General features: G+C 41.1%; 3 protein-coding genes across 4 annotated transcripts; 2 read left to right on the plus strand and 1 right to left on the minus strand.

Annotated features, from left to right (window-relative positions):
• Positions 1 to 1,624: 1,624 nt before the first annotated feature.
• On the plus strand, positions 1,625 to 5,745 carry cryaa (crystallin, alpha A). The gene is made up of 3 exons (XM_049570667.1): positions 1,625 to 2,004; positions 2,432 to 2,554; positions 4,936 to 5,745. The coding sequence occupies exons 1-3, from the start codon at positions 1,807 to 1,809 to the stop codon at positions 5,143 to 5,145; spliced, it is 531 nt and encodes a 176-aa protein (XP_049426624.1). The 5' UTR covers positions 1,625 to 1,806; the 3' UTR covers positions 5,146 to 5,745.
• A 1,083-nt stretch (positions 5,746 to 6,828) lies between these two features.
• On the minus strand, positions 6,829 to 13,593 carry LOC125884930 (heat shock transcription factor 2 binding protein). Of its 2 annotated transcripts, none has more exons than XM_049570227.1 (10): positions 13,442 to 13,593; positions 11,640 to 11,765; positions 11,319 to 11,454; positions 11,012 to 11,115; positions 10,780 to 10,929; positions 10,545 to 10,689; positions 10,201 to 10,318; positions 9,909 to 10,012; positions 8,402 to 8,601; positions 6,829 to 7,077 (listed from the first exon to the last, which is right to left on the minus strand). In XM_049570227.1, the coding sequence occupies exons 2-10, from the start codon at positions 11,706 to 11,708 to the stop codon at positions 7,051 to 7,053; spliced, it is 1,053 nt and encodes a 350-aa protein (XP_049426184.1). In that variant the 5' UTR covers positions 11,709 to 11,765; positions 13,442 to 13,593; the 3' UTR covers positions 6,829 to 7,050. The 2 variants fall into 2 exon arrangements, with proteins under 2 accessions (XP_049426184.1, XP_049426185.1); XM_049570228.1 differs by lacking the exon at positions 13,442 to 13,593 and adding an exon at positions 12,978 to 13,421.
• Positions 13,544 to 23,932, plus strand: ankrd10a (ankyrin repeat domain 10a). The gene is made up of 6 exons (XM_049570226.1): positions 13,544 to 13,881; positions 16,414 to 16,566; positions 16,690 to 16,781; positions 21,684 to 21,916; positions 22,048 to 22,116; positions 22,210 to 23,932. The coding sequence occupies exons 1-6, from the start codon at positions 13,684 to 13,686 to the stop codon at positions 22,548 to 22,550; spliced, it is 1,086 nt and encodes a 361-aa protein (XP_049426183.1). The 5' UTR covers positions 13,544 to 13,683; the 3' UTR covers positions 22,551 to 23,932.
• Positions 23,933 to 24,154: the final 222 nt, after the last annotated feature.

Raw genomic sequence — 24,154 nt, forward strand, 5'->3', positions numbered from 1 at the left:
GTTTTTATGCAGAAATCTTAATCTGTAAAGTAAGCAGTGATTCCAGCTCTTAAATAACTGTTGTGAAGTAGTTCCACTCCACCCCTGGAGCACTCTTCTGTTCTGAAGCTTCCCAAGGTAAGAGGCACTGCGCAACCATTTTGCAACATTAATCTGCCCTGTGCAGCGCTATCAGACACCAAGGGGCATAACAAAACGTCCGTATTCTGTACGGAGCTGTAGTTTTCTTACAGACATTTTATGTAATCCAGTGAAAAGGGAATTGCAATTGTCAAAACGTCTGGTAATAAAAGCATGAGTGAATACTTAAGCATTTTTAATCTGTTTGCTAAGGCCACCCAACACAAAGTGCAGATTTTCTCTTGCTACTTTGGGTCCTATTAAAATAATCTCAGTTTTTGCCTCATTTAGCTTTAAAACATTTTTACCCATCCATACATTAATGTCAGTGACACTGGCAATGAGAGCATGTAGTGCATTAGGGGCATTTGGTGTGACAGAGAAGTACAATTGTGTGTCATCAGCATAAAATGATAATGACGTTTCCAAATGGAAGGATATATAATGAAAACAAAATTGGGCCAAGAATGCTTCCTTGAGGAATACCACAGTCAATGCTATGAGTCTCCAACAAACCCTAGACCACTGTTCATTTCCCATATGAATGTAGTGGCAAACCATGATGTTTTTTTTTTTTTATCTAAACCTAACCATGTGCTTTAGTCAGTGACATCCCAGCATTGGTTGTGGCACCCCGATATCAACAGCAGACGCAGGAGGATACGTAGCACGTAATATGTACCCATGAAAGTCCACTGACAAAGCAACGATATGTGACAGCGTGCAATCAGAATGTGTTGTCATTTTACACATTTCTGCGAGATCATGTTGGTCTTTAGTGTGATTTTACGTTAAAAAATGCACCTTTAACTTATTTGTGAGTTAATGTAAATTGGATGCAGTTTCATTATTAATTAAATAGGTAAATATTGGAGAGTCTGCGACGAGAGGGCCTGCTGTTGGCTGCCTTTAATTGGTCCAATTAAAAAATTATTTCCATTTTTGGCCTTTAAAACAGTAATAATACTCTACCTCACAGCATATTTGATACAATGCTGTTCTTTCAACTTGAGTTATCTACATTAGTGATATGTTAATATGTTTGCACCCCAGACCATCTGTCCTCATTTCTCTGTGTCAGTTGTTGTTGCTCCATTGACCCTGTGCAGCATTGTTTCTAAATCTGCCCTCCGTCCAACCACACAGGCAGAACAATACAGCAGCATTATGTCACTGACTAACTGACAGAATAGATATGTGTGTATCTGTTTGATGCATTATCACTCAGGTAAAACCCCTTGTGTCTTTAGTTTGCTTCCTGACCTCATTGTCTGTGTCATGCCCTCCTCCTCCCTCCTCTCCGTCCAGCAGCGTTTGTTTTGGCAGCCCTGGGTGTCTGGTGTGTGGGTGGCACTGGGTCGCACCAGGGTCTGGACCCAGCGGTGCCCCCCCATCCTCAACCCTGATTCTGCTGACAGGGCCCAACCCACCATGAGATAATGCCATTCCAGAGGGATCGTGGCTAAAGCCTCTCTTTCTGGCTCTCAGGTATATAAAGAGGAGGCAGCCGGAGAGCAGAGGACAAAGCTCTCTGGAAACACTTCTCTCGTTGCTTTTTGTCGACACTCTCTTCTCTTCATCCCGCTTCACCTCCCTTCCTCCACCTGCTGGACTCTGAGCTGAGCAGGTACATCTGCCAACCTGAGCCACGCCAAGCCGAGCTAGACCAAACTGTCTCCAGTCACTATGGATATTGCCATCCAGCACCCTTGGTTCAGACGTGCCCTGGGCTCTGTCTACCCTGCCCGACTCTTTGACCAGTTTTTTGGAGAGGGCATTTTTGACTACGACTTCTTCCCTTACACCACCTCCACCATCAGCCCCTATTACAGACAGTCGCTGTTCCGCAACTTTATGGATTCCTCCAACTCCGGCACCTCTGAGGTAAAAAGATCAGGTTCCTTCATGTCAGGAATCACATCATGATACCATGATGGAGAAATTAAAAAAAATAAGTTGGCTTAACTGATATGTTCATAGGAAAAAAGCAGAGAAGGATTGTATTCATCTGCCTCCAAACAAGATAACATTCTAGCTCATCATCCCAGTGTGTTATTAGTGTTGCACTTTGTTCTTTCCTAAAACTGTCCTGATCTTGTTTAGTTGTTACAATTCTTTGTACATCTATTTAATATCCAGATTTTCTTTGGTTTATTCCAGTGACAGTCTTTGTTTTAGTTGCTCTCCATCTAAGCCCAACTCAAAGTCAAGAAATTGCACTTCTAAAATATTAAGAACTTGAACTTTGAGAGGTTCAAGCCAATATCGTATGATACAATGGAGCCTCCCTATGCTTGTGTGTGTCCTACAGGTGAGGTCCGACAGGGATAAGTACACAGTCTACCTGGACGTCAAGCACTTCTCTCCCGATGAGCTCAGTGTGAAGGTCACCGATGACTACGTGGAGATCCAGGGGAAGCATGGAGAGAGACAGGTAGAGCTTTTACTCTAACTCAAACACACATCAGCTTTAATGATCTCAGACTGGTAGGTTTAAGTCATAGACTGTATAAAATAACGGACGTAGCTACGGTGACATCACCCAGTGGTTTGTAGACTACCGATTTGAAGACTTGAGCTTAGCATTTTGGCCGTCACCATATTTGGATGAGAGGGTGGAGCTGTGAAGGAATGAGGGGTGGATCTGACTTACAGACTGTAGCTATGCTTCGCAGACAACCTGGCACTCAAAGCGGCTCCACCCTTAATTATGCATAACTTTGGGCCATAATAAAGTGTAAACAAGTGATTTATATAAAAATTCACCCCCATACAGGTGTCAGGAATTTTGAAATTAGCTACAGAGAGCAAAACTTTTTTTGTACCAGGCTGTAAACATGTTCATTTCTGCTATAAAGTTGGACATTTTAACATGGAGGTCTATGGGGATTGACTCGCTCCTGGAGTCAGCCTCAAGTGGCCATTAGAGGAACTGCAGTTTTTAGCACTTTCACATTGGCTTCAGCTTTTTAGCTCCAGAAAAAAGTTAAGTGGGCCTGGTTAGGAAATTCTTTATGTGCAATCTTCCTAAACAGTGCAGAGTAACCCAGGTGTTTTGTAGCTGAACGATTGTACTCCCATTCCATTACTTAGTACAACGAACTACATCCATGTCTGGGGGCAGCGGCGAATCTTCCAACAAGTGATCACCACCCCACCAGCACATATACAAACACAAACAGCGTAAAACTTCAAATGACAGCGCTGTCCCAATTAAATGCCCAGTCCCTTTTACTAGCCTGGTGCAGCTACACGTTTGACAAATAAACACCTGTCTCAATAGACACCTAGTCTGGTTGCCATGTAGTTCATTTTTATAAAACTTCTTTGGATGTATAAAACTGGTTGTTTGCTACCCACTGGAGCTAACGTCAGTTAGCTGCTTAGATAGTTTGTACAAATATAAATGTTTAAACTTTTGTCAAAATGGATATGCTACACATATCGTTAGCTCGGTTAGATTCTCTACAGTTCAATTGTTCAGTTCTCCGTGAGCACCAAAGAATAATTCATTCATATTTACCAGTCTGGTAAACAAGAGAGATGAAAAAAAGTGGTGACTCGAAATAAACAATTCGATTGCATTTCCCATCTTTGCAGTGTAGCAGTTTTGTGTGAAAGGAATTAAAAGCCTGTCTCAAATAGAAGCCTGGCCCGAAAATAAGCCAGTTTAGTTGAGTGATTTAAGCAAATAATAGCCCCGGGCTATAAACTGAAGTTTTAGGGTATGAGGAAAATAATGGGGAGGAGTGTATGTGGAGAGCACTGGCGTAAGAGAAAATTTAATGGTAAAAGCTGTCTACAATGCAGTTATTGTCAAATGTGCTAGGTCCAACCCTGTCTGGGGGTACCTTTAACATCCTGTATCAGCTGACAAGACTACTTCGTTTTAAAAGCACACTTAGAACACACAGCCTCACAAGGCAAATTCATGACTTTTATACAGATGTTGTTCAGCTACAAAACATTTCAAATATGCTGCAGGAGGTGCTAGGTTGGTAACTTTTGGTGTGACGGTTTGTACCTCCAAGTCTCCAAGTCTTTTTGGCAAGATTCTTTGATTTGCAAAGCATTAGCAAGGTATTTTGGGGGTAATTTTGGCCCTATATTGGTCATGCTACAACAAAAGTTTCATCTTTATTTATTGCCATTTATATAAAGACAGAGTTCTTGGATTTTTATGGTATACTCACCTATCAGCCAAAAAGCCATTGGAATATATAACCTACCCAACTACCGAGCGAAAACCCACCTTAGCAACTACCACTACACCACTGCTTAAGTCTATCTAACCTATTCTCATTCCCAGATTGTCAAATACCAAAGCTTTGTCACGCGCTTTGGCGTCTGATAGTGACCCACAGGGCCACCCTTTAGCGTATCTTTGTGACGCACAGCTGAAATACATTGAAACACGTTGTTAATGTTGTGAAATGGTCCTGGTTAGGTTTAGGCAACACAACTACTTGGTTAGCTTTAGAAAAAAGATCATATTTTGGGTTAAAACAGGTACGTTTGTTACAAAATGTAATGTCTTGTGACGTAAATACCCTTATGTTACGTTAAAACAATGTTGACTTTTGGCTTCACGAGACATAGGTATGTCAGTTACATAATGTTACGTTACCTTGACTTTCCTCAAGTCCATCTCTGTAACTGCTGTTACTTGCTCTCAACATCAAGTATTGCTGCAAATGGGTTCACATTAGTTATATTTTAAAGCCCTGTGCATCTTGTAAAGATGCTAAAGGGTTCCTTTGGGATAGTCTTTCCTTGGTCTGACTCTATCACTGTGGCATTAACTTTGTTTTTCAGGACGACCACGGTTACATCTCTCGTGAGTTCCACCGCCGCTACCGCCTCCCCTCCAGTGTTGACCAATCAGCAATCACCTGCACCCTGTCAGCTGACGGTCTGCTGTGTCTGACCGGGCCAAAGGTCAACGTGGGGAGTGAATCTGGCCGCAGCGATCGCAACATCCCTGTCACCCGTGACGACAAGCCCAACGCTGCTGCGTCCTCCTAGAGGCAAAGTGGTCAACCAGGGGTGCCAGAGGGGCTCTGCCCCCCTACGCCCTGCTTCGACTGGGATGGACGACGACAGAATCTCTATCCTCCACCCCTCGGCTTCTTTTCCTCCCTTTTCCTTAGAGGATATCTGTGTCCTCCTTGCTCACTTTCTCCTCTGTTGATTCTACTTGGCACACTCTTACAGTATTATTAGTATCATTGTTTTGAGCTTAACAAAAATCTCCCCATGAGGATGGTTAAGTGAGGGGCGGCTGGAGTTTTGAAGGAGAAAACTCATCTAAGGACGAGACATTCACATGACCGGGCGCTTCATTCTGCTGATTGGTGTTGATCTGTGTCAGAGCAAGCCCTCTGACGATACAGATGATTGTGGTTAAGCTTGGAGGTAAATGTCACGCATGTCCATTTTCCATCAGTGAAGTTCTCTAAGGCCCTAGTTGCTTCCATTCTTGTGCTGACTCTTTGAACCCTCTCCTCTCTTGTCTTAAATATATCCTGTACTGTAGTCTAGGCCTTATCAATGGATACCTGCTCATTACTGAGAAGTCCATACTAAAGAAACATACAATAAAGCTGTATAATTAACCAAAGGCAACTCTTGTGTGGGTTTATTCTTTACTCTTCATATGAGGTTTCGGTTCAATCAGTGTGGTGCTATTTGGTGCGATTGTTCTGGGTTCTGTGGAACTATTAGTTGAGTGGTTCAACGGTCAAATCAAATTCCTTCCAGACTTATATCCCACTTGCCTACTTTGTTTCACTCAGAAATACTGACACTAGAGATTCTGAAGATGCCGACTCATCTGGACTTCAAGGCAAAGAGAACTGAGGGTGCCAAGAAGATATATGGCCCATAGAACATTAAGGGTATGCCTCTACCAACAAAAACAAGAAGAGGCAAAAAACAAAATCCCCTAAACTATGAATTAGGTTGGAATATCAGAAAACTTTGCATTCTGTACAGATGTGAGAAAACACACCCAGACCTTGATGAACGCATTAGACCTTCCTTGAAGAGACAGTTTAACTTTCTCCAATTAAGAAAGTACAGCACGTCTCGAATCCAATAAATGAGATGGAGGTACAGAGGACTTCCACTTTATCAGGATCAGTCTCCGAGCCAGTATAGTGGTGAAGGTGATTACGTTCTATTGGGATAAAGAGAAAGAGGGAAAAGAGGTTGACACCCCAAAGAGAGCACTGACACTTTCAGCCCAAAATCGTTTTCCAGAGGTTGAACAAGGATGGACAGAGCCAAAGCATATGTACAAGATTGGCAAGGGCCTGATTACATCTGTCACAATTCAGGGAGAAATCTTTGTGAATTTTAGACAGGCGAGATTTGGTAAAATAAGCATCAATTTACATCGTATCAAACTATGCTTTGCACGAATAGAAGACCTGTGTACCCTTAAGCAATACTTGCTCTCCCAGATCTGTTTCCCTTAACAACTTAATTGCATCTCGTGAGTCTATGTTTAAGTTATGAATCTGGTGCTAGAAATAGCCCCTTGAAAAGATGGAGATGGAATTAAGAAAATCATGAAGAGGTGAATCCTCTGGCAGACTGCGTAGGATGGTTCATAGGATGTTTCTATGAAAACAGAAACAGCGCTCTGAAAGTGTGCAAACATCTTTAATGTGTCTTCTATAAAAACTGTTTTCACATCAAGTGGGTAAAAACCAATCAAGACACAAACATGAGCAAATCTGAAGGCTCAACAGTGAACAGGTCATATAAGAACACTTAAAGTTTATATATTGAAACTGTTCCTTTTACTTTAATATGTAAGGCTTAACTTTGATGAAAATTTCTCCCGACTTTGGACATGAAGTGCACAAACACAGATCGGAGAAGTTAACACAGACGGAGGTCCGGACTTAAGATCGTGAATCCACATCAGAGGTTGCTGTTTACATCCCGACCCTGGAAACACACAAACACTTCTCATTTATCATCGCTCCCACACTTCACTATTACCAACATTCCAGGTAAACTAATGGAGTCCCTCCCTGCTCACAAATGTGTTGAATTCATTCGCGCTTGATACTTTCGCTACTGATAGCCTACGCAGCTGTAACGTGGATGTGAAGCATGGATTGCAAAACAATGGTAGGAGAGAAGAAGAAAACAGTTATGTGTGCATTGCAAAACGGGGTTAGCATACCACAATAGCACGTCCTTAGTGCTACAACATCTAAGAAGAAAACATCCAGTGTATATAACGAGTTCGCCGAATGGACCCGGCAGAACAGGGTACGTTAACGTCATGTTTAATTGCATTTAACCTTAATCAGTGATCGCTAGCTGAGATTCATAACGCATGTAAAGAACGTACGTGTATTATGGCTTTAAAATGGCTGATTAATAACAGAAATCAATGGGGTGGCTAACGTTACCTGGCAATGCATCATGTGTATTAGCCAAGTTTTGTGAGAGAATGTAGCAACACGCGGAAAATAAAATGTGTCCAGTGTTGGTTGATTTTTCAGCGGAGCAGGTTTAGCGCTAGCTCAGCTGTCAGCGGCAAACTATATCCTAAATCCTTCTTTCAATGTTAAAATATCCAGTCCAGACGTTTGATTTAAATGCCAGTGGTGCATTTCTAATTTCTTTCTCTGGTGCCTCCATCTTTGTTTTGATGAACTTCCTGCCAAATGCAGCTAACTGTGACCTCTGCTGACCTCACCAGGAAAAAAACAACATCAGCACCATCTAGTGGACTAAAAAAAGCAATTGATTTTATTATTCCTGCAACAAAATGTTATATTAAAATGCATTTCTCTGTGCTCACATTAAATCACACATGGTCCTATATATGTGGTCGTTTATTCAACCTACACAAGTGTAAAATAAACCTGTCTCTGTCTGGAGAGGATCTTAAACAGTGGCTCTGTGTTATTCATGTGTATTTAAGGACAAAGAAACTGAAGCAGCCAACATTCATTTTATTCTTCACACTTATGCTTTGCCTGCTGTCACGCATTAAAATGTGTGTCTCCACCTCTGTGTGCCGTCCTGTCATGTGAGGACTCTGTCAGCCGGACCTGGATTCAGTGTTTTATTACACTCACAAATGATCTCTAGATACAGTTTGTTGTTATTTCTGATTGTTGTAGACACACTTTCTTTTTAGGAGTGGTCGGCTCAAGGGGCAATTTTTGAAGCGCAGTTTGGGCACTGTCTGTTAAGTATTTTAAGACCTGAGGTGACCAAACCTGTCCTGCAAGACAAAATGTGAGTGTGGCACCTGTTGGAGGGTCCGCAGGTCCTCCAGGGTCTGCTGGGCAGCCAGTCTCAGGCCGGGCTGAGCGCTGGAGGTGAGACGGTTGACGAGAGCCTGGAGGTCTGGATCCAGCAGAGAAGGGCCCAGCAGGAGGAGCACCTCCTCCTCCAGCAACACTGACTGCAGGAGACGCAGAGAGTGGAGAGACACCTCCCAGTCTCCATCTGTCGGACAATGAGAGATCAGAGGTAGGGTGGAGGCCGACACCTGGACGCTATCAACAATTCAATCGTAGACTGGTGTGACCCTGTGCTTTTCAAATGGAGAAGGAACTCCAGCAGGTCAGCCTACAACTTTGTAGCCAAAGTGATGTCACCCATTGGTTTTTGAAGCCTCAAGTTTGACATTTTGGCTGTCGCCATCTTGTCTTTCTGGAGCCAGAGGTGACCTCCCAATACCGAATCCCGCATCCACGTTTCCCTCGCTTGCATCTCTTCCTCGCATCTTAGCTCCGCCCTCGTATTGACACGGGGGAGAGATGTGACGGTGTGACGCGAGGAGAAAAGAAACAAGGAGATGTGATGATAGAGAAATGAGACGTCTTTTCCTTTAAAGCGCCACGTGAAGCGACGCTAAGCGTGTATCCTCGCTTCCCCTCAGAAAGCCTCCTCTCTTCGACTCCTACGAGTACATTTAACGAATTGAGACATCCTACAAGGTGGCAAGTCTCAACTGATATCGAGAATAGAGGACGGAGGAGTTGAGGAGGGATATTGGGATGAACCCCATATTTAGACAGTAGGGTGGAGCTGTGGAGGAGCGAGGGGTGGATCTGACTGAGAGCACAAGGGCACTGTCGGCATTGTGGACAGCTTTGTCTCTCTAAGCGTCCTGCCCTTAATTACACATAAGTATAAATAGGACTTTTAACCAATTTTAAAATTCATGTATTTTATTCCTATGGTCTAAGACAGTCCAAAAATATGAGTAAAAATAAACATCTATCAAATCCATGGGAAAAGTCTTTTCGGACCACATGGCATCACATGACGGTGTTTGGCGGCCACTCAGAAAATTGGCGTCAAAGCCCACTGCATTTCTTGGGGGTCTGGGCTAATCTCTATAAGCCCTTATCTGCATATAAATGAAGACAAACAAAGCTAATGCTAAGCTAACGCTTTGTTTGTTTACGTGCCTCAAATATAATTGGTCGATGATACTCAGACTACAAACAGAAACCAGAACAAAACACATCTCCTGGTAATTTGTACTTCCAAACCATTGTTGCACTCATGATTTTTTTTAGTTGCTCAGTGTGGCCCCAGGTGACATTCACGCTCTCTCAGATCCTTACTGAACTCTTTGGACTCTCCCATTGAGATGTTTGCATGCAGTCAAACATACCCTGATCGTACAGGCACAGAGAAGCTGCCAAGTGTAGTAAATCAATCAATCATCATCATCAGTCAGAGGCACTCTCATAACGTGACACTACGGAACATTATTGTGTGTTTCCAAATGGTGTCCTTACCATTCAGCAGGGTCCAGATGAGAGGCAGGAGTCCTGGGTTCTCACTGAGGCACTTCAGTCCTTTAACACTGATGCTGACATTATACAGAGCCATCAGCATCAACCTGCAGCGACACACAGCTGCTGTGAAGTGCAGAAGCACAGTGCTGACACCTGCTGTTCACACTGAGACACTGACACGCTTTACTGAGTGAGCCACCCTGGCCAGAGGTGTTGAGTGCACGTACAAATGAATCTTCAATTTGAAACTACCTGTGGTTTGTGTTTTGCATTCTACTACAGCGCCACGTACACTTTCAGTTTGGGGAAGACGCCGGGCTTCATCAGCTCCAAAAGCTTCACCAGAGTGTCCAGGAGGACGTGCGCCGAGCTGGACAGGAAGTCCCGGCCACAGGTTACTGCTGCTATGTCTGATTGGAAAGAAAGAAGGCAGGTGATTGGAGGGGACATCTGGTCCGTTTTATGTTCTGTTCTTTATCAGCCTGAGAAATAAATTCTGACGGTACATCCAGTGCTTGAGGCTGCGACAGTGACTAATGACCTGCATATATTTTAAATAAGGGCAGGAAATTAGACCCAACCCTGATTCAAATGAGCTGCTGTGACTCGCTGGCAGTGCAGCAGCTGTGAACTCACTGGTGATGGTTCCGGCCAGCGCCAGCACGAACTGGTGCTCCTGAGAGGTGTGGTCCTCGGTTTGAGTTTTGGCCTCCTCATCCAGAGACCTGACGAAGCTCTCCAGAGTATGAGCAGCGACGGACAGGAAGGCCTGCAGCTTCCCCTACACACACACCAGACAATACATCTCCACCAATCAGCTGTCAGATATCCAATTATCTCACTGTTTAATATGAAAGTGGAGACGACTCACATCAGCCAGCCAGCGTGTGACCGCGTCCTCGCTGGCAGAGCAGCTCCACAGCAGACCGCCGGCTGCCGATCCCAGACCGGAGCAGAAGTCCACCTGCTGCTGCAGCTCTGCGTCGCTCTGCCACAGCTGCTCGCGTAGCAGCAGCTTCTCCTACACACACACACACACACACACACGTCTTGATATGACACACTAAAAGTCAAGGTAAAGCCAGGAACACAGCATCACTCACCTCTCTCTCTTTCTGACACTCAGTCTGAGCTGCATCCAGCCGGGACTGAAGGTGCAGACACTCCTGTTGCAACTTCTCCTGCTCCTGCACAAGCTGCTCCTTCACTACACACACACACACACACACACACACACACACACACACACACACAAAATGTCTGCAGGTTTGTGGGTGTCCAGTTACCCAGGTCTATGTACTATAAATGAGCCAAAACGCGTGATATTCACATTATTTTGACTTCTTGACCTATTGACGTCACACTGTTACCCATGGCAACATGGCAAGGTTTCGTTCAATAGGGGCGTACTTGTCTGAGCTGCCCGAGCTTTATGCAGCATTTCAATCAGGTCCGCCTTCAGCACTCTGGGCAGGAACTCCCTCAGCTGCATGACCTCTGTGGTTAACTTCTCCAGGTCTCTCTTCCTCACTCTGACAAAGTCATCCTGAGAGAAAAGAAAGCTCGATCTCAATGCATGGATCATTTCTGAGGCGGCAATTTGATTCTTTCCTCCACTTTCTTTAGGCCCCCACCCCACCCCAGGGGCCCCAGTGCAGCCACACTGTCTATATTTACGTCACATGGATGTATTCAGAGACCATGGACTGAAAGTGTGTTGAGTAAAGTTACCTGTTGGCTTGCCTTCATGTTTGCACCATGACTCAGAGGCAGAGATTTCTCTCCTAATGATGCTGACATCTTTGGTGGTCGGTTTATTGTCGTCTTCTTCTTCTGCTGCTGTGGTTTCTTCTTCTCCTGTGGGAGTGTTAGCATTGTCAGTAGTATTAATAGCTTGTTAAAGGAACCAGTGTGTAGGATGTAGGGGGATATATTCGCACAATAAGCATGTCTTCTTTGGTGTATAAACACCTGAAAATAAGAATTCCTGTGCTTCCTCAACATCTGGATCAGACAAGGATGAGCACACACTAACTTATGCTGAACTGTATCAGAGATGCACTGATGTTTAACGTGAAACTGCTTTATTCAATGTTTCTAGTGGTTTAAATCACCTGGTCTGTTTGTTTTGAAGAGGAAGACACCTTTGTGGATAATTCGGCTTCTGGTGAAACCCTCCCTAACATCTGGATCTTATGTTATCTTACTTTGATGTTATGTTATGTTATGTTACTTTTTCTCAGAGGTTAGGTGTTATTTTTTTATATAGTGTGTAGGGGTTATCGTTTAAAAAAGAAAATACTGTAGGGATTATATTTTTTAAACACATTTTTCATCTTTTTTAATAAATATATTTTAATGGGTTATCTTTTTTTAATAAATATATTTATGGGTTATCTATTTTTAATAAATATATTTTATGGGGTTATTCTTTTTAATAAATATATTTTATGGGGTTATTTTTTAATAAATATATTTATGGGGTTAGCTATTTTAAATAAATATATTTTAAGGAGTTATCTATTTTTAATAAATATATTTTAAGGGGTTATCTTTTTTAATAAATATATTTTAATGGGGTTTTTTTTAATAAATATATTTATGGGGTTATCTATTTTAAATAAATATATTTTAAGGGATTATCTTTTTTAATAAATATATTTTATGGGGTTATTTTTTTAATAAATATATTTTAAGGGGTTATCTTTTTTTAATAAATATATTTTATGGGGTTATTCTTTTTAATAAATATATTTATGGGGTTAGCTATTTTAAATAAATATATTTTAAGGGGTTATCTTTTTTTAATAAATATATTTTAAGGGGTTATCTTTTTTTAATAAATATATTTTAAGGGGTTATCTTTTTTTTAAATAAATATACTTATGGGGTTATTCTTTTTAATAAATATATTTTAAGGGGTTATCTTTTTTTAATTAAAAGAAATGTAACCTCACACTGGTATGCGTAGGGACCAGCTGCCCGAATCAATGTGCCAGATTGCCTTGGAAATAAATGGATTTGTAACATGAAACGGCATTATTTGGTGTTTTTGGTGGTTTAAATTACCTGGTCCTTTTATTCTGGAGAGAAAGAGTCCTTTGTGGATAATTCGGCTTATGGTGAAAACCTCCTGAAGGTCTGGATCTTATCTTATTAGAGAAAAAAGGCGACCTCACATGGGCATGTGTGAGACTAGCTCCTCGCAGCTACATGCCAGACTGCGTCTAAAATACGTGGATTTTAAGCGTGAAATGTCATTCTTTGGCATTTTTAAGTTTAAATCACAGGGTTTGTTTGTTTTGGAGGGGAGGAGACCTCTGTGGATAATTCGGTTTACCGTAAAAACCTCACCCACACCGCTAGACGTCACCAAATCTCCCTAAATCTTACACCTCACCTTTACATTGGCACCTGTGTCGAAGCTAGCATCGTTAGCATAGTTAGCTATGTTTGAAGCAGGGAAACAGCGCAAAGTTGTTTGGTATTTAAAGAATATTTGCAGAGATACTTTGATAAATAATGTTCCTTACTTCTAAGTTTCCCTCTGAGCTGTGGGCGGCACACCGGCGGGAGTGTTTCAGTCCGGTTTCCAACCAAACTGGAATGGCTATCAGTCACAGAGCCAGCAGACTCCAGTCCGGGTTTTGCGACTCTCCAGCCGCTCTCATAATCTTACCTACTCTTCCTTTGTGTTTGAACCGTGTCAGTGTGCTCGGTGGGACCGGGAAACCTGCAGAAAAACGCCTCAGTCCGCCACTTTCATACTTCACTAATGTCTGAGGGACTAGAACCGGACTTCTCCGGGGACGAGGCGTTCAAGGGCCGGTTTCCCATCCACCGAGCCTGCCGGGATGGAGATGTTGGAGCTCTGGTGTCGCTGTTACAGGAGCCCCCTAACCGGGCTCATCTGACCACCGAGGACTCCTGCTACGGATGGACCCCCTTACACTGGGCTGCTCACTATGGACAGGTAGGGATTAACACTAACGTTACACTACAGGCGGGATTAACAGATTTAGTGACCGAGCAAATGTCGTCGTCTCCTACAAGTCAGTCGGGGATGTTATAACTTGACAGTAATTCACCATGTAGTTAATGTGACTTCATTTAACAGCCGTTAACTTTAGTAACCGCTTCGCTGACGTTAATCTGTCCTCATGATAGTTTACAGTCACAACATGGCGGTGCACAGCAGCTACCAGCATGAACCTAAAGGTTTATATTTAATGTTTAATACTGTTCTCTGAGTGAGGTCTGCTGCAGCGCGTGAACCCGCCGTTTTCCTCACTGTCACTGAGTCGCTTCCTAACGCAGCAGCTGTCTGACTGCGACTGTACAATAAAGTTATGAGGGGAGGAAAAAATAAACAACGTCACCGCATGCTGTGTTTTTATTGGTTCCAGTGCAGCCAATAGCGACTCAGGCGCCAAAACAACTCCAGAGAAGCAGGAAATAGTTAATAATAGATCAATAACGTGTCAATAGATCAGTGATTGATACTTAAAAATAACTGATTTAACCATGTGCAATAAAGACCAACATCCTACGTAACACTTTTTCTCCAGGGCGTTATTTTTTATTTATATTTAAGGGGTTATCTTTTTTAATTTGTTTTCATCTTATTTTCAAATATATATTTAAGAATTTTTAAAATTTATTTTAGGGGTTATTTATAGGGCTTAACTTTTATATATATATATATATATATATATATATATATATATATATATATATATATATATATCTCAGAGGTTATCTTTTTTTTATTTAAGGAGTTATCTTTTTTTAAAAAAACTTATTTTAGGGGTTATCTTTTTTAAATTTGTTTTCATCTTATTTTCAAATATATATTTAAGAATTTTTAAAATTTATTTTAGGGGTTATTTATAGGGCTTAACTTTTATATTTATATATATATATATATATATATATATATATATCTCAGAGGTTATCTTTTTTAAAATTTTATTTCAGGGGTTATCTTTTTTTTATTTAAGGAGTTATCTTTTTTAAAAAACTTATTTTAGGGGTTATCTTTTTTAAATTTGTTTTCAAGTTTATCTTATTTTCAAAAATATGTTTAATTGTTTTTAAAATTTATTTTAGGGGTTATCTTTTTTCCAATTTCTTTTAGGGGTTGTCTTTTAAAAATATATATATATTTCAGCGGTTATTTTTTTTTAATTTGTTTCAGGGATTATCCTTTTTTTTTAAAATACATTTTAGGGGGGTTATGTTTTTGAATTATATTCAAATTATATTTTCTTTAATATTTAAGGGGTTATCCCTTTCTTAAAAAAAAGAAGAAGAATTATATTTAGGGTTTATCTTTTTTAAAATTCAATTCAGGGGTTGTCTTTTTAAAAAAATTATATTTCAGAGGTTATCTTTTTTTAAAAATTTATTTCAAGGGTTATCTTTTTTCCAATTTGTTTTAGGGATTATCTTTAAAAAAAAAAGAATTATATATTTAGGGGTTATCTTTTTTTAATATGTTTTATATTTTAGGGTTGTTGTTTTTTTGTTTGTTTTGTTTTTTCATTTATTTTAGGGGTTGTCTTTTTTTAATTTGTTTCAGGGGTTATCTTTTTTTAAAATATATTTTAGAGGCTATATGTTTTTTAATTATATTTTAGGGATTTTTTTTTTTTTTAATATTTAAGGGGTTATCTTTTTTCCAATTTGTTTTAGGGGTGGTCTTTTTTAAAAAATGTATTCAGGGTTTGTCTTTTTAAAATTGATTTTAGGAGTTATCTTTTGTATTTGTTTTTCATGGTTGTCATACTTTTGAAAATATATTTTAGGGTTTGTTTGGTTTTTTTGTTTGTTGTTTTTTTTTCATTTATTTTTAGGGGTTGTCTTTTTTTTTTTAAATATATTTTAGGAGTTATCTTTTCAAATTTATTTAAGGGGTTATCTTTCTTTTTAATCTTTTTATTATAGAAGCCATCACTTATAACGTGGCATTAGGACAAAAACAAAATCATTCATGCATCATACCCAAATAAAGATAACATAACAGACAGGACTCCACTCTTGATGGGACAAAGCATCCAGCGTGACCGCACAACATCGGGTCAAAGTAAGCTAATATAGAACAAATAAAAGACAAAATAATAACAATAACAGAAAAGGTAGGCAATAAAATCACATTTACATTCATAAAATAGATGTTTGACTAAAAATCTTGAGATGAGTTTGTTGGCTGAATAAATATCATGCACAGTTTTGTAATGTTGTTTGTTTAGGGTAACACAGTGAGAAATGTGGGTGTTTCAGCAGCATCAGGACAGAAATAAGTACAGATAAACAGGGAAACATAGCCTAAATAATAATAAAAATAAGAATAAAAACAGAAACTATTAGGTTCAGAAATACAAATCAGGCAGTATACATACACTACACATAACCAGAGCTGTGCTTAAACTATACAGGGCAACACCATCTCAGGCAAAGTCTGATTCTCATCACCTGCCTGTGTTCTGTGTTTCCTTGCACACAGCTGGAGTGTGTGGTGCGCCTGGTGCAGATGGGTTGTGAGGTGAACACGGTGACCAGCCGCTTCAACCAGACGCCAACACACACCGCCGCGTTCGGAGGACATCCTCACTGTGTGGTGTGGCTGACTCAGGCTGGAGCTGACGTCAACAGGCAGGTCAGTCTCCCAACACCCCCAGCAGGTCCATTTAACATGTGCTATACTAGAGTGGACGTACTTGTTGTAATGTGGTTTTTTAGCCTTCATTGATCTCTCCAGAGTTTGACATTGTGTCTTCAGGATTTCGTAGGTGAGGCTCCCATCCACAAGGCGGCTCGTTCAGGTAGCTTGGAGTGTATCCAGGTCCTGTTGATAGCAGGTGCTAAACCACAGTAAGTATTCTGCAGTCTGACCTCTGTGCAGCATCAGCAGGATTTGAAGGTGTAGAAATATCCCAGATGTTTCGTTGGCTCTTCCCTCCCAAACCAGCTGATGTAAAGTGATCTTATCTGTGTGTGTTGTATTTTCTCCAACAGCTGCATAGGTAAAAATGCCCTCGTATGTTATATGTTAAATGATAGAGATAGTTAATGAGAATGTTGGCAGCACCAGAAGCAGAAAAGCTCATGTGTTTCTATTTACGTACGGCACAGCAACAAAAACACTGTATTCACCTGGAGACAAATATGTAAGACGTGTATAACTGTGTAACTACACTGCAAAATATTTCTTCTAAAACTTGTTCAACATGCATTATATCATAAAACGCAGTCTCATTTTGTGATGCAGTTCACTGCATCGCCACCGGGTGTCCTCACCTGACAGGCTAACAACGAACAACCAATCACGCCTTTTAAAAGAATGAGTCATATCCAGCAACAAAGTCAACCACGCCTCCTCACTGAGGTAAACGTTTCTGTTCCTCTCTTGGTCAGGTCCTAAACTAGTCCTCGCTATAATCTTTTTAGTTAGGAACTGTTTGAGAGTAAACTCATAATGTTTGTGTGTAAGGCTCCAGGTTTCCAGCAGCAGCAGAAAGTTTCACCACATCACCTGTAAAAGCTGATGAGGTGTCAGTGCTGTGATCTCGCTTTTAAACTGGCAGTCGCTGCCCCAGATTTGGCACAAACATCCACTTTGGCTCATGGGTGAACTGATTAGATTGGGTGGGCAAAGGTCAAGGTCACTGTGGTGTTTTGTCTGTCTCATTTTCATGAATGCAATAACTCGAGCGCACCGTGGGAATTTATCGAAATTTGGCACAAACGTTCACTTGGACTCAAAGATGAGCTGAAGGGGTGTAAGTGTACACAAAATTCACGGTTCTGTTCGATATGATACAGTGGTGTCACAGTTTGGTACGTTTTTTCATTCAGCAAAAAGTAGAAATAATTTGGGCTTTTGTTTTTGTATGAAGCAGGAATTATAGTCAGCCGGGGCCCCATAGCTACTGGGTTAGCTGCTGAAGAGAGTCTGAAGCTGTGCGGTGGTTCGTTCTTTAGCTCGGTGTTTTTTTCCCACTACTGTCATACGGTCAATCTCATAATTTATAGCAAAACCGAAGTGGCTCCAAACACCAGACTTGTAGGTTATCGGAAGATCTTCTATTTCTGGTCTGGTAATGGTGTTAATAACCATCTTGCAACAAGCTAGCTGGAGTAGAACATTCTGGGCATAGGTTCTGGGTTGGGGGTGCTAGGGGTCGACAGCATCATCTGCAAATTGTTCCGTCCTGTTGGCCACCTTGTCGAGGGCAGTAGACTGACAGCGTCATATTAAAGATTAAGCTGTACATTTTGTTTTCCAAATGTAACAGAATACCGAACCGAAAGCCTTGTACCGAACAGTTCAACACGTATATGTGTGATGTTACACCCCTAATTAACTGATTAGATTTTGGTAGTCAAAGGTCAAGGTCACTGTGGCCTTGTGTCCGTCTCATTGTCTCGAATGTTATGTCTCAAGTTGAGTGAATTTCTTCAAATTTGCTACAAACACCTGCTTTGAGTCGAGGATGAACTGATTAGATGAGGTGGTCAAAGGTCAAGGTCACTGTGACCTTGCGTATGTCTCATTTTGTGAAGGCGATATCTCAACAACGCCATGAGGGAATTTATCCAAACTTGGAACAAACATTCAATTTGACTCAAGGAACAGATTAGATATGTAGCTACTCTAATGTCTCTGTTTGCTCTGGCTTCAAGAGACATCAAATGAGTTGTGGTCGATTCGGACATGGATCAGTGTCAGTAAACGGACATCATGAGCTTTTCAGCCTCAGGGGATTTTATCAGCGATAGTAATGAGGGTGTTTACAGACTTGTTTTAATCTGACACTGTTTGTTTTGTCCTTACATGTTACATTGTGAACTGAATATTTAGCCTTGCTTTTGGATCTTATGCCATATTCTGTAAAGAAAGGATAACCATGCGCTGCATTTTCAAACTGCAAACACCCTGCACGTTCTGATGTTTTACAGCTATTGAATTTGAACACGATTTGTCTTGAGTAATCCCAGAAAGAGGGAGCAATCCAAATAGGCACTGCAGAATCTGCCACATGTGCATCAGCGAGCATCTTACAGTTGTTCGCTTCCTACACTTTCCGCAACTGGCAAACTGGCGAGGTATTTCCTGCAGTGATTGGTTTCAAGTTTCAGAAAGAACTGATGATGATAGTCATGTCTTGACCTGCATGCTTACTGTGTTAACAAACTGCGAGCTTATTGACACACCTCAGGAGTTAGTGTAGAGATCACAGGGAGCTCAGTGTGGTGGAGGGAAAGGAGCAGAGTAGACAGTGACACGTGAAGAGTCAAGTCAGGAAAAGAATAAAATGAAATGTTTCTTTGAACGGGTTCTTAGCTAAATATCAGCCGTAGAGATGTCTGCCTTCTCTTCAGTATAATGAAATTAGATGACACTCAGTTTGTGGTGCTCAAAGCGCCAAAGAAATACCTTAGAAAAACTCAACAGCAATGTCTCTCTTCAGAATTCTCGAGATTCAGTGCTACTCAAAGTCAAGGATGCTTCCTCGGTTGCATGGTCCTTTGGAGTCGGGTCTTACAGAGTCTAATCAAGACTTCTTCCTAGCATTCGGTGAACACAAATTGGAGCAGGCCAGCATGTGCCGAGGTGTTTGTCATTGAAGAGGCCTCGCCTTCAGTTCCGGCAAAGAATTGTGGATACTTCATGCCTGTTGAGGATACACACATGCATCCTCGAAAATTCCCCAAAAGAAGGACCTGGTCCTCGGTAGAATTCGAAGCATCCTTGACATTTAAACAGTCTACTGCTAGCTGCCGATACAGTTGATGGGTGTAGTTTGGTAGAAGGAAAATAGTTCCTTCATATAACTGCTCACAATAAGGTCTGTGGATTATCTTGAGTAACCAGGTCGCGGTTTCTGCAAAGAGACATTGCTGTTGAGTTTTTCAAATGTATGTTTTGGCACATTGAGCACCACAAGCTGAGTGCCATCTAGTTCCATTATATTGGAGGGAAGGCAGACATCTCTACGGCCGATATCTCCGACACTCGGCAACTCACACCAAAGCTATCTAGAAACTATCTAGACTTTAAATTGAATTTTTCTGTCACTTACATTCTCAAAATCTGAAACTGATGGAACTGTAAAAGTGAAATTTCTCTCAACATCAGACATATTTTTCGACTCATTAGAGAAGACGGTCAAATTAAAAAAGGCTTAATCCATCGTATATCGTGCATAATGAGTCATTGTAGTTGTTTTCAGACCATAGAATAAATGTTTGCTAAGTCTTTTGGACTAAATTAACTTTAACTTCACGAGTTATATACTGGATTCCAGTAAATCAAACGTCCAATATTGTCTTATCACAGTATCACGAGATATGTATGAAAAGGAAATCACCAGAGGCCCCACGATAGAATAGTTTTACAATGCTTTAGTCACGATACAATATGATTTTAAACATTTTGCATTATGTTAAGTTTTGCAATAACATATATTTGAGGATGCACGATAATATCAGTACGTCATCTGTATCGGCCAATATCAGCGTTTGAATGAACCATCAGGATCGGTCAACATGGTTTTTCCTAGACTTGATCACTAAAAGTAGTTGACGAAAAAAGCGGATTTATTGATATTGGTGCCAAGTATCGGCCAAATAAGTTGTTATTTATCGGGCATATCAGATATCGGCAAAACTCAAATATTGTGCATCCCTACATACAATGCAAAATATTCTGATTTATTACCTTTTTTTCAAGTGCAAATTATATCCCCAAAGGAAAACTTCATCAACATCATTGTTATATACGGGGTCCCCGCAAATCCTTAAAAAGTCTTAATGGCATTTAATTCATTAATCTAAAAAAAATAAGGCCTTAGTAGGTATTAAAATGTATTAAATTGATCTTTAACAAGCAATTTTTATGAATTGTAAAATTTCAAAATAATATGTAACTTTAAATTTAAAAAATATTTCTTGCATAAATGTCACCAAAATTAAATGTCATGTTTTATGTTACAGTAAATATTTTGGCAACATTCTCACGAACTGTAAGTAAGTAAGTAAGAATTCCACTCTGTGGGGCATTAAATAAAGTCTTAAATCCCATTTACCTTAATCTGTAGGAACCCTTAACGATAAAGTTTCTCACTTCTGTCATTTTTATTGCAGTTAAATGTATCTAGGGGACCAAAAAAGCAACTTGTTTTTTTATTCTAGTCGACTAACAAAAGATAATTTGTATTTGCAATATTAGTAATTTGTATAAATAAAAAAATATATATACTTGTTGGCTGGTATTGTAGAAGATAAATGATATAATAATTTGGTTATTTCAGAACCTCGTTATGAGACATTTCATTTTATTTAAATGAAGTAGAGTTAGGATTATCTAACTAACATTTCAGCTAACAGGACTGTGTTTAAACTGTAGATTATTCTGTTTTTTCATTTGTCTTTAATCAGTTCTTTTATCTTTTGGTCATAAAAGTAAAATACTAAAGATGTCAGATATCATTTAACATACCCACCCTTTATATTTTATTCATGTAGCAAGCTGAGTGTTGCAGGGGGAGATCGTCAAGACCAGAACACATTTAAGATTTAAGGTCATATTGACCTACTGTGAGCTGTTCTGAGGTCTGTTACTGGCTCATGACGATCTCTCCCTGCAACGTCACAGTCCTCTAACTGACAGACTTGATCAGAGTAACGCAGTGATGAGTGCAGGATGCAGTCAACCTGTTTGTGACGTCAAACAGGAAGCAGAGTGTCTCACCCGTCCCTCCTCTGGTTCAGGTTAAGGAACGCCAGTGGGCAGACGGCAGCGGACCTGGCCCAAGCGCACGGCTTCCTCGACTGCTTCTGCCTTATCTCCAAAACCAAGAAGCACCTGCAGCAGTGCGGCGGGCTCCACGTGAACGGGGTGCAGAATGGGAACGGCGCCCCGTGTGGTCAGGGTTTGCTCAGCAGGAAGAGGCTGCTGGCAGCCGTGGATGCCGGGCACATGAAGAAAGCCAGGGGACCTGATAGTAAGAGTTAGCTTAGCATTTGTTTCATTGAATTTTACACTGTGAGTCATCGTGATAATGATATAAAGGCTCCCAACACCTGTCACACGTCACCTGTCCTTTCTCTCCTCTTTGTGTGCGTCCTGCTGCAGATGTGCAGGAGCAGATGCAGAGCAGCGAAGGAGAGGAGCTGGAGAGCATGAACATGGAGCTCAACTCAGGTGCGACTGTTGGACTGATAAAACAATCACAAAACGACGAAGTATAATGTTGCATGAATTGCTAACGAGGAGTCTTTGTCTTTGAAAAACTAGATGACGACACCAAAGCGATCACCAACGGCCATCATCACGCGCTGCCTTACACCGACCAGCCACCCAAAAAGATCCCCTCGCCACCGTCCCCTCCAGCCAACCAGCAGGTGGCAGCGGTGCCTGCTCAGCACTCCTCTGCCGACATGTGTGGCTCCCTGCACCTGACTGGCAGCCCCAGCAGCTGTGTGTCCCACCGGCCGGCCTGGCGCGGGCTGATGGGAGCCGACAGCGGGGACTTCCTGCATTACGGACACTTCCACGGCTTCGGGGACACGGCGGAGGAGCTGAGCGACGGCCAGGCCGAGCACAGATACAAGATCCAGCTGTACCACGAGTCATAAGGACAGCCAGGGGACCTCTGCTCCTCCACACGCTTTAAAGAACACTCACAAAGTGCTGCCAAACACACAGTCACTACTACGGACATCGCGGACACGTTAGTTAACCTAGTTTTGTTTTCAACTGCATGTCATGGTCTTCATCCGTGGATGGAGCTGGCCTCCTGTCATTTTACAAAGTGGCCTCCGAGTTAAGTCAAATTAATATAATGCATTTCAATGGTTTGGGGTATACTTCATTTAGTTTTTTCAGTGTGACACATTTCAGACTTAATAGTCCTGTCCTGTCATAGTCAGGGTTGCCAGGGCTAGTGGTGTTACTTGAGTCAACGTAAAGTGAAGGTTGCCGAGTCAAATTGTTACCCAGCCTGTTAGGTCTAAATTAGCATTTGTTAATTTGTTTTACCCCAAGATGGCGGCTGTGTAGTCGGCTGTTTATTGGTGATGGCCACGTGAAGCTTCATGAAGCACCAGTTGTATTTGCTGAACCCACTAGATGGCGCTTTTGGTGTCATGAAAAAGGCTCAAGGGATGGCAGTGCAGTTTGGTTTCATCAAGTAATGGCCAAATGAAACTTTATGAAACATTATCTTTATTTTTTGGGGGGGTCCACTCCGGCACTCTTTGTTCAGCAAAGGGTTAATATATAATATTTTTAGCAGTGGAGTACACTCAGTTGTCCCGGAGACGGCTGATGTCAAAATGAAACTGACTGCTTTGTGTAAAACGTCGGACCGCTGCTTTAAAGCTTCAGAGTTTGCAAGACAAAAGACCAGTTTGCCTTCGTTTCCATCTTAACATAATGTTCAGTTTAAAATGAACAGATGGAGGTGTGAATTGTTGAGGATCTGGACTTGTTTGACCATTTGAACTTCCTGTTTCATCTTTGCTGATATTTCCTGTAATGTGTTTCAGTATTTACAGCACTGATCTGTGTGTCTGCTCCTGCCAGCTGGTTTGCACTATTAAGGGCTGTCTGCTTGGATTATTCAGTGTGTGTGTGTGTGTGTGTGTGTGTGTGTGTGTGTGTGTGTGTGTGTGTGTGTCCATCCTCTCTGAATGTGGCCTGATCTGGAACATCTGCACACACACTACTTGCTGGCCTTAAATACCAAAGGGAATATGTTATGTTTGTTTTTTTTGGTAGCTTTTAATTTGAAATCCTGTATTTATGTTTTAGAGCAGATGAATGTCTTTATTCAGAGCTGTACTGTAATTTTACAAAGCATACTGTAGGGGAATCTGTTGGGTTACTGTAACGTACAGACAGCGTGCTGAAGAAACGCTGCCTCTTTGTAAACACTACATCGGCTGCTGATTCTGACAGCTGGTTTTATACTTGTGGTTTTGCCTCTTTTGCTATTAAAACGTGTTTTGCAGTTTCGTAAAAATGGTGTCAAGTGATTCTCTATAACTCGCAGCATTCACAGACAAACACTTGTCTTTATCTGGACACATTTTCCCAACAAATACAAAATGCTAACGTTATTAGCACAAGCCTATGGCATTTTACATTGTATAAATTAGCCTAGCAGCTAGCAGACGTTTCCTCTACTCATGAAGCCAGAGACAACAGCAGCATTTAACAAAGGTAACGGTACATAATT

The sequence above is a fragment of the Epinephelus fuscoguttatus genome, linkage group LG24 (genome assembly GCF_011397635.1).
Source record: "Epinephelus fuscoguttatus linkage group LG24, E.fuscoguttatus.final_Chr_v1".
NCBI lineage: Eukaryota > Metazoa > Chordata > Actinopteri > Perciformes > Serranidae > Epinephelus > Epinephelus fuscoguttatus.